General features: G+C 37.3%; 1 protein-coding gene across 1 annotated transcript in view; it reads left to right on the top strand.

The window, feature by feature from the left end:
* The window catches only part of pomgnt1 (protein O-linked mannose N-acetylglucosaminyltransferase 1 (beta 1,2-)), a 48,603-nt gene extending 32,816 nt beyond the window's left edge, over positions 1-15,787 (top strand). Inside the window, exons 15-22 of the mRNA XM_077584233.1 lie at positions 101-173; positions 1,003-1,131; positions 1,961-2,086; positions 2,191-2,255; positions 2,850-2,894; positions 3,025-3,160; positions 8,610-8,719; positions 14,427-15,787. Coding sequence (XP_077440359.1) covers positions 101-173; positions 1,003-1,131; positions 1,961-2,086; positions 2,191-2,255; positions 2,850-2,894; positions 3,025-3,160; positions 8,610-8,719; positions 14,427-14,508 — 766 coding nt within the window. The 3' untranslated portion in view covers positions 14,509-15,787. The remainder of the gene's footprint in view (positions 1-100; positions 174-1,002; positions 1,132-1,960; positions 2,087-2,190; positions 2,256-2,849; positions 2,895-3,024; positions 3,161-8,609; positions 8,720-14,426) is intronic.
* The last annotated feature ends 1,602 nt before the right edge of the window (positions 15,788-17,389 follow it).

Genomic DNA, 17,389 nt, shown 5'->3' with positions numbered 1-17,389 from the left:
GGTGTAATTTTGTAAGAAAATGAAAAACTGAAAATAATAGATCAAGTAAAATGTTGTATAATCTCTACAAAACCATTTTTGGTTCTGGTGTTGTTACTAGTTTTCTGAGTCAGACTGTCCATCTGTTGGATGAGGATGATAGCCTGTATTGCATCTCAGCCTGGAATGATCAGGTGAATAATCTGCTTTGTTTTGTTTTTTTCCAAAACATACTGTTATACTGTGTAGTTAATTTGTAAAGAACCGTGAGAATGTAGGATTTGCTCTGGTTTATATAGTTACAAAAAGGCCACGTCTTTATAAATCCTTAACTCATTCACTCCCAGCCATTTTCACTGAAGCAACCCCCTTCGCTCCCGGCTGTCTTACTGGATTTTGACAGATTTTGCAAGACCCACAGAATATTGTGTTCTATTGCTATAAAAACATACAACCTACCAAAAGATAGATTAGTCTCTTCTTTCTTCAGGAAATTTTATTTTTTTTCAATCTTTATATTTCAATCAGTTTCTGTTTTGCAGATTAGCATTAGAATATACGTAGCTACGTTTCATCATTAATCACAAATCTGTTTAAAATTGTGGGTAAATTAGTTTTTTTCAACACTGCCCTGGTTGATCTCTTTTGCTCTGCTGCCACCTGCTGGCCGTATTTTGTAATAACTGCCATTGCTTTAAGCAACCTCTTCAGGTCAAAGGCTGCATCAAAGCATTCCGTATGCTCTAGCATAAAAATAAAGAAATGTATAAATATGTTTTGGGACCATGGCAATATTTAAACTAGAACATTTTTATTAATTTATGGGAGCAAATGAGTTAAAGTATCTTCCTTAAACTTTTTTTTTTAAATAGCTGCCATAACTGAAGTCACACAATCATACTACATAATTGATTAAGGTCTACCATGTGCAACCAGTTGGTTCTAAAGTGTATATAATATGTTCTGTTTAACAAAATACACTTATAGATATGAAATTATAACTTGTTGATGTCACATCTGTAGGGCTATGAACACACAGCAGAGGATCCTGCCTTGCTTTACAGAGTGGAGAGTATGCCTGGCCTGGGCTGGGTCCTCAAAAAGAGCCTTTATAAAGATGAACTGGAGCCAAAATGGCCAACACCTGAGAAGGTGCAGGATAGATATTTTCTCTGCTCTGTCAATTGTACCGATGTTCCTCTGATGTCATATTTTTCATTGTTGAGTCTCTACAGAGGCAGAGGCCCTGATACTGCATAAAAGCAGTGGTATCTGCAAGTACTAACAAGTAACATGCCGATACTAATATTTCCAACGCTAATATATGACTTTGGATGCATCATCTTGTGTTTTACTTGTGCACAACATTCACTGATGTGTGACGTGTTCACTGCATGCCAAGCTAGGATATCCTATTGGCCCTTGAATGCTCTGAACCAATGGCAGGGCAGCTTTTTCATATTGGAAAAAAAACAACAACCCAGGTATCGGCATCGGCCGATACTTCAAAACTGTATCTGGGGCCCAAAAACGGGATCGGAACAACACTAATATTACCTCACCTTTTGGTCTGCCTGACAATGTGACACCTGTAACCATACAATTAAACGTTCTTATTTTTATATAGTAATGTTTCTGTTTGCAAACCTTTTCTTAGGTTTGTTGATAGGAATTATGTTTTTACGAAAGGTTGGAAGTATGTAACGTACCAACTTATTTAATATAATTATTTGGAACTTTTGTAGTTTTTCTAGAAACTACCTTTAATTATTTATACAAAATAAAAGGCAATTTCTTGAGTTGAGGCAAACCAATTTTATGAGATATTGCAAATATCTGATGATTGTATCAGATTTTACAGCCAGACAAAATTTCCATATTGTAGGGTAGCAGTAGCACGATGAATGGCAGAAACCTTTTAAAAATAAGCATATTGTGTGTTTTTGTTTCCCTTGTCTGATATGTGTGTCTCTCGCTGTAGTTGTGGGATTGGGACATGTGGATGCGAATGCCAGAGCAGAGGAAGGGCAGAGAGTGCATCATACCTGATGTGTCTCGCTCCTATCACTTTGGCATCATCGGCCTCAACATGAATGGATATTTTCATGTAAGAGGTCAAATCCCTAAAAATATATAGTCAAGTTAATTAATTGCATCTAATGCAAAATACCGGTAATTGATATTCTTGTTTGTACTCTTTTTTTTTAATAGGAGGTATATTTCAAGAAACACAAGTTCAACACAGTTCCTCACGTGCAGCTGAAGAATGTGGACAGGTGTGTACAGCCAAATGACTCATGCGTTTATAAAGAGGACATACAATACTTTGCAATTATTTCATTTATGCGGTTCTTAACCTTGGTTCGATCTAACCCCCAGGGGGTTGGGTGAGTCAGTCTCAGGGGTTTGGCAGAGGTCAAGACATACACCTGACTCATACAATTCATGATACTGGGTCGCTTGGCCATCATTGGCTGCAGGTGATCACGCTACATTGCTTGGCCTATCTGTGCTACAAAGAATTTGGTACGCTCAGTAGTCGACTTGTGACTACTGTTGTGGAGGGATGGATATTTGCAAGCGCATATGTCCTGAAATTGGAGCAGATCAGCCGTGGTTTGTATTCAGACTGCGAAGCAGACCAAGACCACCTCAAAAAGTGGGTCTCGGTCGCTTGTTTGGTCTGCACCAGGATTTGTTTGTGTGTATTCAGTCAGACCTGCACAAAAGGTCCGGATCAGCGTGGGAAACAAACTCTGGTCCGTTTAAAGCGGGTCAAACAGCGCAGTTCTGAATACACCCTTAAGATGCATGAAGATGGGGAATACAAGAAACCAACTGTTTTTGTATTTTCTTTTGTGTTCTCATAGCTTAAAGAAGGACGCCTATGAAGCGGAAATCCAAAATCTGCTTCAGTGAGTGAGATTTAGATGAGATACTGAGCATGATGTTTATTTCAATAAAATACGAGGTAGAAGTTTGGATTGATAGATGTTCAGATGGCTTCCTCAGATTTTTTTTTTTCTTAACAATTTATGATTACAGAGAGGCAGAAGTGCTGGACCATACAAAGAACCCGTGTGAAGACTCGTTGTTGCCGGACTCTGAGGGGAAAATCTATGTCATGTTCATTAGGATGGAGTCGGAGACAGACACCTCCACCTGGACTGAGCTTGCTAAGGTAGACACATAGTGGTGTACTATAATTTATGTCAGCACTTTTTTTTTCTTTGGCTGCCTTGTTTTCGTTTTTCAAAAAGGATTTGGCAAGCATGGTTTGATTTCTGATATACCCTCGTAGATTCAATGCAGCAGAAGCAATAGTTCAAGATTAAATACAGAAGTGGATGCAATTTGGTCCATTCATTCAGGCATCCTCTGTACCGCTTATTCTTAGTAGGGTCGCAGGTGTGCTGGAGCCTATCCCTCTGGTTTTTGGGCAAGAGCCAGGGTACACCCAGAACTGGTCGCCAGCAGTGTTTGCTCTAATTGTCCATGTGTTTGAGCATTCACACAAACTTATTGAGCGTTCCGTAGACCACAGTGAGCAACATCAGATATGCACACAGCAGCCAAACCAGCATCACACCTGTCCAAAACCCAAGATCCTAACAGGATACATGTTGTATGTAAAAAAAAAAAAAACAATTATATATCAATACTGCAATATCATTGGATTGAGATTTGTACCACAAATAGAATTAGCCTCAGTTTAACTCTTTCACTGCCAGACGTTTTCAGAAACGGGATGTCGCCAGTGCCAGCCGATTTAAGCATTTTGACTGATCTTTCAAGGTCCACAGAAAATGTTATGTTTGGACTATGGAAACACACATACTACCAAATGAAAGATTGAACTCTCATCTTTCATCAGAAAAAAAAGTTTGTTTCTACCTTATTCCGTTCTTCAGTAATCAACAATAGAAAATGGTTAGTTTCACCGAAATGCTCTTTTTTGAAACAAAAAGCGGAGAAAAAGAGCTTTTTGTGAAACGATGTTATTTCATGCACTCTAGCGAATTCTACACTTCTTTTTGTCCATGAATGATGCCACAAACACCTAAATAGTGCTTTACTTCTGTAATACACCACCACCAACAATGAAAAAGTGTTTTTGGATTGCAAAATACGTTTATTTCCATTCAACAGTGTAACAATTTGACAAAACAATTTCGCAAACTATTTACAAATGTGTGCAACTGTGGTACTATTTACAATTATGTGGATGTTTCAAATACAGTTTTTCTTTTTGTAACACTGCCCTGCGTGCAAAGAGAGGGAGCAGGATTTGCACAACAGATACGTTTCACTTCGATTGTCCGTTTCGCATGCAGACGTTACACTTTCTTGATGGCCTTTTTTTCCGGGGAATAGCAAGTAGCAGACTGTACCCACTCCTCCGATGAATATGCATTGGACTCGGGGTACTCTTCGTCGTCCGATTGAACGTCCGCCTGAGCGTGCTCGGTTGTGCTCCACGTTTTCCGGTGTTAGCATCGCTAGCCCGTTAACCTTTATGACGTCGTCATAGCTGCCGCGTCAGCGCTTCCAACTTCGGCGTCAACCTCGGAGTCACCATCATCATCATCGATGATGATCATCGTCGTCATCAATGTGCTTTTAGCGTTGGTCGATGCCTTTCGTCTTTGAAAAAAATTCCCAAGTGTGAGCTGCTTGCAACCGCCATTGTTCGCTTCCTCAGCCATCTAGCTCCGCCTCACGTCTTCTACTGCCGCGTCAACGCTTCCGACCTCGGAGTCACCATCATCATCATCGATGATGATCATCGTCGTCATCAATGTGCTGTTTAGCGTTGGTCGATGCTTTTCGTCTTTGAAAAAAAATGCTCGAGCGTGAGCTGCTTGCATTGTCCCCTCTAGCTCCGCCTCACGTCTTCTACTGACGCCTACCCAATCTTGTCAAAAGAGAGTCATCGCTGCCCTCTAGGGGCCAAAAATAGTCATTAGGCTCACTAGACCTGCTTGAAACTTTCACCACAGCTGGGCAAGGCTTTATTCCGCCCGTTTCAAAAAAAAATTTAAAAAAATGGGTGGACGTCTTTTAACGTCTTTGGCGCTCCTCCGTAGGTTTTTGCAGAATGTCATTTAACGTCTTTGGCAGTAAAAGAGTTAAAACATATATATATAAAAAAATATATATATATACAGACGCTCCCCAACTTACGAACGAGTTACGTTCCGAGCGATCGTTCGTAAGGTGAATTTGTTCGTAAGTTGCTTCAGTGCTATATTTTGTATTATAATTTATGTTTAAAGAGAATACGTACAGTACTGTACTACGTATGTTAGAGAGAGAGAGCGAGAGACACACACAGTATGTACATGTACGTAATAAGATAAATAAAATGAAGTTTAACTTACTTTTGGAAGATGTACTCGATGCTTAAGGAGAGGAGGAGGAGGAAGAGGAGGATTTTATATCATGAGAGGTTCTTCGTCGCCGCTGGAATGGGCTTCAAAAGTTACTTCCTCCTCCGTAACTTCAATGTAGGAAGAAGTTGAGGGTCGCGGAGAAGAAGATGAGGGTTGATGAGTATCTTCCTTGGAGGATTTACTAGAAACTGGCCGAAAGAAGCGATCTAACTATGATTGCACGGTTTTCTTCTTTTTTCATCATAAATGATGCGGTAGCACTGTATGGCATCATTCAATTGATTTGCAACCTTTGTGCAACGTTCAATATTTGGGTCTTGCTGCTCGAAGAGTGCGATGGCTTTATCTATGAGCGACAGGCGTTTCTTCTTCTTCCCCCTCCTCGACACGTTGCTGAGCCTCCAATGCTGGGTGAGCTCTCACAGCGCCAAGCGTCGGTATTAGCGGCGGAAAGAAGCACTACAGTACTCGGAAAAAGGTGCGCAATAAAAAGTCTAACTTACAGCATTTCTTTCCGAACATTTTTTGACATGCGCGCATGCGCGCAGACATGTTCGTATGTACCGTTGTTCGTAACACGAATGTTCGTAAGTAGGGGAGCGTCTGTATATACATATATATATATATATATATATATATATATATATATATATACATATATAAAAGAGGTGTCAGTCGATTAAAATTTTTAATTTGTGCATATTAATCGCACATTTTATATCTCAATTTATATCTTTATTTACAATTAAATGTCCAACATTTTTTTTCTAATTTTTCATACTTTTGTTAACATAAAAGTGGGAAGAAAGTTTTGAAGTCATGCAATTAATTAATTACAATTAAAAATCGTATTCGCTCTTTTAAAATTAATTAATTAATTAATTCTTAATCGTCATTTAATCGCATGACTCCACTAGTTAACTCACGATTAATCACAAATTTGATATCTGTTCTAAATGTACAATAAAAAAATTATAGGTTTTCATACTCTTGTTAACAAAAGTGGAAAAAGAATAATAGAAATAGTTCAAATACATTTTTGACGTCTATTGCAGTCAATGGCAGTGAATGAGTTAAGAGAGCTATCTCATTTTAAATTTTTTTACATGAATTAACTTGTGAACTTCTGCACATTTTAAAAATGGTAAAATACATCTTGACGCTAGTCCCCACAAATATATGCATTATTATTTATTTTATTACTGCTAAATTGTGTTATAGTGACTCCTTTGAACGACGTTGAATGTTTTTATTTTGTTAAATTCTCGGATGCACATTGTATAGTGACGCTCATGCTTTACTGCAACAAACCAGAAGATGATATCGATGTTACACTTAACGAGCTATTTTCTGGAGCTGCTGAATAAAATACGCCTCACATCAAAAGATCAAGTGTTTTGGAGTCACCCCAAGTGACAACACAGCATCCATTTGGCTCTTGGCTCTTGGCTCTTGGCTCTCAGAAGGGTTGAGAGTGAACAACTCTTGGAGAGCTGTAGCGACCTAGCTCTCTGCTAATCCCTCACACCAGCGCTTACCGCGTGCGTTTTGTCAAAGCAGCGAAGGTGGAAGTGCTACACAGTCCAAAGGCTCCTCCACTCGAACATTCTGCCCCTTAAGCACTGTGCAATTGTGTATTGCTCTTCATTTATTTTATAAAACACTTTTGCCTATTAAAAGAAAAACATTCAACTCAAAATGTCAAACATAGCTGTTGAGATTTTAGGAACACAACTTTAAGACCTTAGTACCTTGTTATTTTACACATGGACATGTATAAAATAAGAATGTTTCTGCCTCGTATTGCACTTAAAGTTCTATTCCTAAATCCTAAAGCGCTATAATAGACATTTTAGATTTAATTGATTGTTTTGTTTTTAATGGAAAAAAGCGTTTTACAAAATAAATGAAGACATTAAATATGTTCAAAAGGGGTAGGAATCCTACCCCTTATTTGTTTTAAGTTGATACAATAATAAGGTTAATGTATTTCAACAAAAGAAAAATGTATAAACCTAGTCATATATACAAGTGCACTTTAACATACGCACATTTGCCAGCAACAGATGTACATGAAATTCATAGGCATATACCATAATACAAATATGATTCATAATTCCTCATACTCACATATACAATTTTCATTACACTCATACCAATACATCCAAAAAAATTACAGCATATATACAATTTTAACAGCTCATGTCTGATTTAAGTAATTTTTTTGAACTTTGCTTTTTAACAATTTTTTTAATTCAGCAAGTGACTGACAACTTTTCAGGTCAGTTCCAAAATTATTCCACAAATTAACACCTTTTACAGAAACACACCTTTACTTAATATTTATTCTTGTTTTAATTTTTTTATAGACACTTGTTCCCCTTATGTTATAAGGACTCTCTCTAATTTCAAACAGCTTCCGAGTACTGTAGCAGAGGAGATTGTGCGTACTTTATACATTATTTGTGCTATTTTAAACTCAACTAAGTCGTAAAAATTTCATTGTATTTGATTTAATAAATAGAGAATGAGTTGGTTCTGTATATTTTGATCGATTAATAATTCTTATGGCTCTTGTTTTGAAGTTTGAAAACAGGATTGGTATTTGTTTTATATGCGTTTCCCCTGATTTCCACACAATAGGTCCGATATGGTCAATATAATGTGTATAATGATTTCTTATTCAGGACATCCTTAGTTTTAGAGAGTATCCCTATAATTTTTGAAATTTTCCTTTTGACATTATCTATGTGTGACTTCCAACATAACTTTTCCTCAATAACTTCTCCAAGAAATGGATTTTCATACACTCTTTCTATTTCAATTGAATTTACCATAATTTTGACCTGTTGTCTGTCGTGCCGCCCTGTGGTCCATTGATTCATTCTTAGAAACTCTCTTTTCTGATTCAACTTCTGAAACAAGTTATGCCGTGTTCCCCTGCAGATCTAGCAAACCTCTATCAGTATGGTAAACAAGCTTTTTGCCGTAATTACTACGTAATTTGTGACAGCTGACTGTGGGAGGTTGCTTGACCCCTACCCTATTCATTGGCAATTGACCATGTGTCCGCAACTCCGCATGAGACCTTGCCTCGGTCCAGAATTCCATATTTGAAAATTCCTGTTCTGATATCCATATTAACAATGTACAGTATGGACAGTAAGTATCAGTGTGTGTCTGTGTCTCTTGCCTAACTTAAAAACCCACTTGTGTCTCCCTCATTCTTCTACCAAGTGCCTCCATGTTTGGGACCTAGATGTTCGTGGAAATCACAGAGGCCTGTGGAGACTCTTTAGAAAGAGGAATCATATCCTGGTGGTGGCCGTGCCAATCTCCTCATACTCGTAAGTTAATACCTTGTCTTGACCTGTCCTGCAATATATATATATTTTTTTACCAGAGTGAAATTATACGTAACACTGCATCTTTAATGATTTTTCTTTTCTTTTTTTAAACAAGAACTGGGTGCCTATGTATAAATGTACCTTTGAACTTTGTCTAATACAAACAGGGTAAAAAATAGATATATACAGGCTTGAATGTACTGTACACAGCCACATGTTTGGTTAAATACCCCATTTCAATTCAATCAACACGCTTATGGTATAATTCTGGCTGGATCATTCCACCCTGGATAAAAGTGTTGTTAATTTAGGATCATATTATCCCATTAGCACTTGTCGTTATTTTATGCACATGGATTGCGCACCTTTCAGCTATACACATTCTCCTGTCCAGACTTTTGACACACACCTGGAAATGTCTGTGCAACAACCAAAGAATAGAAGATAATGCCTTTGTATACAACAAAATTGGGAGTGCTGCACCAGCATTTGGTGCATAGTAAAAAAAAAAAAATAATAATAATTAAAACCCCAAAACGTATAAATACGTTAAATAATACTTTGTCCTGCACTCCCCAAAACGTTTATTTTAAATTTTTAATGCATACAGAAGTGTTTGATAAAGCTTCTGACATGAAGAGGTTATGTAAAGCAATGGTAGTTATTACAAAAAAATGCCAGGGCCATTTTACAACAGGCTTTTTTCCTCAGTGTTTTCAACAGTTTTGTGAATAATGATGAAACATAGCTATATTCCAATGCTAATTGCTGCAAAACGGAAACAGATACAATATACTTTTTTTCCTGATGAAATAAGAGACTCTAATCTTTCTTTTGGTAGGTTCCATGTTTTTATAGCAATCAAACATTGCAAAATCAGTCAAAATCCAGTAAAACAGCCTGGAGCGAAGGGGGTTGCCTCAGTGAAAATGGCTGGGAGTGAGTGAGTTTAAAAAGAAAAAAAGGACAAAAGAAAAAGGTAATAGAAACTGTATATAATGTAACTCCGTTGAGAGGTGGAGTTTGTGCTGGCTGTAAATCATGGAGCATGGAGTTTTCCTAAGACTTGAATATCATTTAGAAAATATAGAATTAGAAAATATAGCACACTTTATATATGAAAATACTTTCTGTAGCAGATGTGTCGTCACAAGTGAGACGTGTGCGCTGCTCCATCTAACACGTTATTTTGGCGATTATTTGTTGTTTTTCTGTGTGAAATAAATCCAACAAATGGAATTTAATCAAAATACGGCACTACTGACTGAATATTATGCTATACATGTCTGTGGTGCACTGCAACCTTCATTGCACCACACACCGGGTAAGTGAATTTAACGTATTTGACGACTGACATGGAAGTAAATGAAAACAAATGATTCAATAGCTAACTCACTATTGTGCCATAGCCAATGCAGCAGCAGCATGCTTGAATTGGAACACCGCACAGAAGTGAAACAAAAGTCTGTTTGCATCTATAATTTTTGCCAATTATTATTTTTTTCAGTTACTTTGGTACATTTCTTTTACTCTCATTAACCCCCAGCCATTTTCACGGAAGCAACCTCCTTCGCTCCCGGCTGTTTTACTGGATTTTGACTGATTTTGCAAGGACCACAGAATATTGTGCTCTATTGCTATAAAAACATGGAACCTACCAAAAGAAAAATCTGTTATGTTAAGGAGTTGGATCCCCAAAAAACAGACACAAATAATAGTTTTGACATTTATTTGTAAAACAAAGTTTCAACTGAAGGTGATGCAACCATCAAGGCTAACAGTGACATGACAGAGAAAAAGAGAGAAGGGCCAAACGCTAAACATAGAGTGTCCAGTAAGTCATTAACTAAGCGGTTTGCGCGCAACGTACTCACGACAAGACGAGGCAGCAAAAACTAATATTTAATATTTCTTTATCAAAAAAGAGGAAATGCTTAATAACTGCGCTGGACAAGCTCCAAAAAATCCCAAACTTCTCATGCATCTTAATAGCCACGGCCTGAAAACATCTATATGATAATATTCAGTTATACATGTAGCGCCACCTAGTGGTGACAAGAAATGTCATACTTTACATTTGTATCTATTGTGCCGTGCCCGTTTGACGGATCCAGTTGAAATTTTGTCAGAAAATCCTTAAAATGTTGAACATGGCCCACACCAAATATTATGAGTTTTCGCCAGTCCAGGTCTTAATACATCTATGAACTTATATTTATTTGTACGGATAGCGCCACCTAATGGCACGTTTTTTTCTTCAACGTTTTTCTCCAACTACGTTAACTGGATTTACCTCATATTTGCTCACAAGAGTGTTTAAGCCTTCATGACATCATAACACGAAGTTTGTGAGTTTTCGCAAATCGCTGTAGGCGTGGCGAGGTTCTGTCTGCCAAGAAAACAACGCCAATTTTGAGGGCCTAAACAGAAACTCATGAAACTTGGCACACACATCTGGCCTGGGAAAATGAGCAATATCCTATCCTGTAATGTGCTTTTTTTTTTTACAAAAATTACTCACTAGCTCCTCGTAGAAATAGTGAACGAAGCAGCCCCGGTTGTACGTTTAAGCAAGATCTACGGTAAAAAAAATTGTATTTGAGGGAGCCCAAGACCTACAAAAAAAGTCTCTTAGACCTAAATGCTTTAATGAACAGGAAGTGAGCTACGAATTTTTTTGAATGTACGATCTTTGCCAATTTTTGAACATTTACAGGGGGCATACTCTTGCTCATTTCTTTTACACGATTGATCCAATTGACTCCAATCTTGGCCTGGACCATGTCAAGACCTGGGCCATCAACAAGGGAAAAAATCTTGAGTTTTCTAAGTACTATATGATGGGGGCAGGGCATCATAGTTTGTGTTTCATATTTCCTTCGCTATGAAAGACAAAATAAGTAATAACTCCCCGGCACATGCTCTAAAAAATCCCAAACTTCACTTGTATGTTTATAGTCACAACCTGAAGGTATCTCAATGACAATACTCAGTTATAAATATAGCGCCACATAGTCCTTGGGTCGACAAAAAAAATAAAAATATGAAACATAATGTATTTTTTCAAAAATTTGGATACTCTTTGTAAGTGTGATAACTAATTCATTTATAAAAAAAAATGTTTTTACTTTCCACCACTCAAAATGTTCAGTGACATCAGAACAATCCATACATATGTACTTTTTATTTATTTGTTTAATTTTGATGCCCTCTATGGACAATGAAAGCAATATTGTGCTATGAGTAAAACTGACTATGATGAATAAACCATTTTTTTTTAAATCCATTTGTAAAGGTTTATTATGCCATTTTCAACAAAATTCTGCTTCCAATGTGCTACTACCCCATCGGGCCAGTACCCCAACCTGCAAATACCCTAAAGTGGCCCGGGCTGCGAGGGCCCTTTATAGCTGCCTGCAGCTCTAGATTTTATGTTTCCGTTTTGCAGCAGTTAGCATTAGAATATGGCTAAGTTTAATCATTATTCACAAACCTGTTGAAAACACCGGGGAAAAGAGCTTGTTGCAACATGGCCCTGACTGATCTCTTATAGTCTGCTGTCACCCGCTGGCCGTTTTTTGTAATAACTATCATTGCTATAAGTGACCTCTTCAGGTCAGAAGCTGCATCAAAGCCTTATGTATGCTCTATCATAAAAACAACAACATAAAAATGTATAAATAAGTTTTTGGGACCATCGCAATATTCAAAATAGAAGGTGTTTATACATTTTTGCCAGCAAATGAGTTAATCATTTTCAAAATTTTCAAAACAGTAAGTTCATTTCCCAAAACGGTTTGTTCAAATAGCCAAATATCATGGATTACCTGCAAAAGTATTAATACAGTTGTACCTTGACTTACAAGTACCCCAACTTAGCAGTTTTTCAAGTTACGAGCCATTGCTTAGTCAATCTATTTTTCATTTCCCCTTTGTCTTGCGAGCCAAGCATAAACTTATGAGCAAGATTCAGGTACACTGCCACTGTAGTAAAGTGAAAAAAAGAGAAGAGCTCCATGCACAGATGCAAACACACAGATGTAGAATGAAACCACTCACAATGAGCATGGAAAAAAGATGCTCACCCTCAACTAAATGCATGATGAGGCCAATCTAAGCTAGAATTAGAGGTACTAGGTTATTGCCCCGCTGGTTTGGAATTGCTTAGGAGTTTCTCCAAAAATAAATTTGTTTATTCCTCAACTTCTCTAGGTTGGCAACTGATGCAAAATTTGAACTTTGTACAAGACACAGGCACATTGTCATCGCTCAGCCATTTTTTTCCAGAGTTGAGTAGGCGTGTAGCAGTCACGAAGTGGGCAGATCCTGGAATTAATAAATGAGTGTCGAATGTTCGTCACGCCAGCACCAAACTCTAATCCCCTCGTTTTACAAGCCTTTTTTTTATCACCTATTCCAAACAATCCACACACTACATAAATGCTCAAACTTAAACCATGTCACAGACTTACCTTGACCAATGTTTTATGGAGAAAAAAAAGTGGATATTGGTGGCATGGGATCGTTAAAGGCACGTCACCACACAAATACACGACTCTACTACTGTGTGCAAGCATGCTTGGGTGTGTCTCTTTTATTATTGTGTGTGTTTTGTGGAGTTTTTTGGGAGGGTGGAATGGATGAACTCATTTGCTCCCAAAAACGTATAAATAAGTTTTATTTTAAAGGTTTCAAGTGTCCCAAAGATGTATTTATATGTTTTTTTTTATAAATATGTTTTATTTTAAATGTTTTAAGTGTCCCAAAGATATATTTATACATTTTTTTAATGTTTTTTTTTTATGCTAGAGCATACAGAAGGCTTTGTTTCAACCTCTGAACTGCAAAGAACAGGTGAAGCAATCGTAGTAATTACAAAAATGGCCAGCAGGTGGGAGCAGAGTAAAAAGAGATCAACCATGTTGAAAATAAGTTGATTTCCTCACAGTTCTAAATAGATTTGTGAATAACGATGAAACTTAGCTAAATTCTCATGCTAATTCTGCAAAACTGAAGCAGATACAAGTATACTTTTTTCGTGATGAAAGAAGAGACTCTAATCTTTCTTTTCTTTTGTTGGACGATTCATCTGCTTGCCTCCACAGCCCAATGAATGTTAGTTAGCTACCTAGCTCCACGTCTCTTGATCCACGATCCCTTCTCGCCGTTTCTGGTCTAGTTTTTGCTGCCTCGTCTCGTCGTGAGTACGTTGCGCGCAGACCGCTTAGTTAATGACTTACTGGGCACTCCATGTTTAGCGTTTGGCCCTTCTCTTTTTTTCTCTGTCATGTCACTGTTAGCCTTGATGGTTGCATCACCTTCAGTTGAAACTTAGTTCTACAAATACATGTCAAAACTATTATTTATGTCTGTTTTTTGGGGGATCCAACTCCTTAACATAACAGATCTATCTTTTGTAGGTTCCATGTTTTTATAGCAATAGAGCACAATATTCTGTGGGCCTTGTAAATTCAGTCAAAATCCACTAAAACAGCCGGAGCGAAGGGGATTGATTGCTCCAGTGAAAATGGCTGGGAGGGAATGAGTTAATGGCACTTTGTTTTCAATAGGGTTATATTTCTTTTATATATGAGTACATTGAGTAACGAGCTTGGTCACAGAACAAATGAAACTCTTAAATCATGTCACAGAAAAGATGAAATGTTTCAATAACTCTTCTTGCATATCCTTTGTTTGTTTTAACCAGTGTGAAGAAACCTGCTAATGTCAAACCCATCTACTTAGAGCCTCCCCCGAAAGAAGAGGGTGCACCAGCAGAGCAGATATAAACCGCTATCTCGCTGACTGTGTGATTGTGTGTCTCTTGCTCACTCTCTCACACACAGATTTATACTCAGCACAATCATACAACACATTTTAACCAACCCAGGCCTTAACAGTTTTTTCAAACACGAATAATGCAACTTTGGACCCACAACCTTGACTTTTTTTTCATGGATAAAAAAACAAAATTAACACTACTGAATTTGACACAATCTGTCTGCCGTTTCTATGGGAGTTTAGGAGTGGGTTAAGTAGTGCCAATTTTTACTTAAAGTGTCTTTTACACAAGGGGATTACAGGAATGCCTCCAACTAAAATATGTTCTTATAGTTTAGGATGTCATGCATCCCTGGGAGCAATCACTTTAAATCTTCAAAAAACAGTTTGAGAAATATAGCTTTAGAAAAAAAAAGTGGTTTTGTGGCAAAACGTGCCCCCAGTGCGTTGCAGGTTGTGCCATTAGTCAGAATTCAGTGGGGTAAATTGTGACATTGATGACTGAAGTAAAAAAGATCATTTTAATCTCACAAATGATAACGTAATATGAAAGGAAGACAAATTCAATACAAAACTTTGATTTACAGGTTACAGAGGCCTTTTCTTCTTTTATTCTTTTGCTTTTCCTTTTCAGCCTTTGTATCTTTTTCTTTGTGAGCCTTCTCCAACTTCATCTTCTCAGGTGTGTCCCTCACAATTCTTGTTTTCACCTTTTTTTTCTTTTTTTTTTTTTACAACTGTTCTTTCTTTCTGTGGATTTTGGCAAGGAAAAAAACAACTAATGAAGACACATAACCCAAATGAGCAGAACAACCAGATTTGTCACTTGGTGAGTGCTTGGGAGGGTAAGCCTGAGCATATATTTTTTTCTTATCCCTATATTTTTTTATGGCCATCCTGCAGATTTTGATCTCCTTTCCAACCTGACGTATGGTCTTCCCCTTTTTCACTGCTCTTTTCAACTCTTCAAGAGGAGTTGAAACCCTGTCTGTCTTCTTTTTGTACCTGGTGGCATGATGAATTTTGGTCAAAAAATAAGAATGGCACATACTTTTAATGATCAAATGTAAGAATACAGTTTATAACAACAATAAAATACAATAATGTCATATACAAGTAGATAATGCTAATTTAGGGGAAGTTGTGCCAACAACTTAACCCAGGTCCTTTGGCACAATTTACCCCAAGACCACCATTTTGGGGGGGGGGGGGGGTAAAAAAGCATCCCCCAGCTGTTTTGAGCCAACATCATGCTATAATATAGACTCATGATGTAGCTTACTAAAGCACTAAAACATGTGTGAACTGTTTTCAAAATTGTCTATAACTGTTCAAACACAGCCATCAAAAAACCTTAAACATAAAATTTATCATAGGATCATTTTACTCTGGAGGGTAAAAACATGTTTTTGAACATTTGCTTACATCTCAAGCCCTGTGTCTCCCTTTTTTACCGAATGAGCGAAATGGTTGTCCCTTCAAAAGTATGTGGTCACATGACCAACTTCTATGGTTTTATAAATTACAGGGGTGGAACTACTTGCCCCTTGGCACAAATCGCCCCACTCTCCCATATATTTACACCAGGATATACCATCTCCCCCTTCTATATTGCTGAATATTTTTGTGGAACATATCTACTTTATTTATTTTTTTCACAGCTTTTTCTGTTCATAGAAATATTGTACAGTTTAGAAAATATATAACTATTAAAGAAAATGTGTGCGTTTAAAATAATAAACATTTGAGCAGCTAATGAAGCTGATTGGCTGCTGGTATCATCATGCATTCTTAGGTAGAACTTAAAATATATTTTACTCCCAAAGCAGAACTGGCTTGGGTTCAGGAAAAACACATTTATGTGGCTGTTGTTTTGAGAATGCAAGACAAGATGGTCATTGTTGACTCAATATAACTATGGAACTCCATATGTATTTTAGACAGCATTTACCAATGCTGTACAGTATTTTCTATACATTTTATGTTTACAATTGTTGTGTGTGTTTGAATATTTTTTACATTGCATTTGAAAGGTGTTTTATAACAGGGTCCGACATTAAGCCTTTTAGAGTGGCAGCCGGGGGGGGGGGGGGGGGGGGTATTTAAAAACAAACCAAAAAAGGCTCTCTTTCACCTATTGGAGTGAGTCTCGAACATATCCCCGCCATTAATAGGTTGATTCTATTTGCTTAACAGAAATATTGGTCAATTGTCATATAATTATCATATACACAGGGATGTGATTTTTCCGCTAATTCGCGGAATTCCGCTTTTTTTATCCCCCCCCCCCCCCAAAAATAATAAATTCCGTTTTTTTATTTTATTTTTTATTTTTTTTTAGTAGTTCATTGTGTATGCACATGACTCCGACAGATAACATCTTCTGCTATAACAAAGACATTTGTGGTATGCTCTAATATGAGTTACTTTTCATTTGGTCATGATACAATTATTTGTTCATGAAATTTGAACTCTTCAACATTATTTATGTGTTAACTTAGTAATCACATTAGTTAGATATGATGATATTCTCAGTGATAGTTTTTAAAAGCAAAGGCAGTCCAATGTTTTTGAATGTGACTGATTTTGAGTTGACTAAAACTGCCATTTTATATGGGATAGTTCAATATACATTGAAAATTTATGCTGTTGTTTTGTCTATTTCTTTGTCATGTGAGTGCATTGAAAGTACTTAAAAACACGGAAAACCCATGAGCTCCGGGGGGACCCTAGCTGGGTGCCAGCGGCCCCCAGACCCCCGGCTAAATTTTCAGATAATTTCACTTTGGTCAAATCACATCCCTGTATACATGTCAGAATTAATTTAAATCCAAATTTCTTTGTGCGTGTGTGTGCGTGCGTGCGTGTGTGTTTTACTACTGACTGCTT

The sequence above is a fragment of the Vanacampus margaritifer genome, chromosome 13 (genome assembly GCF_051991255.1).
Source record: "Vanacampus margaritifer isolate UIUO_Vmar chromosome 13, RoL_Vmar_1.0, whole genome shotgun sequence".
Lineage (NCBI taxonomy): Eukaryota > Metazoa > Chordata > Actinopteri > Syngnathiformes > Syngnathidae > Vanacampus > Vanacampus margaritifer.
The sequence above is the reverse complement of the archived record's forward strand: the minus strand, read 5'-3'. Positions and strand labels throughout refer to the sequence as shown.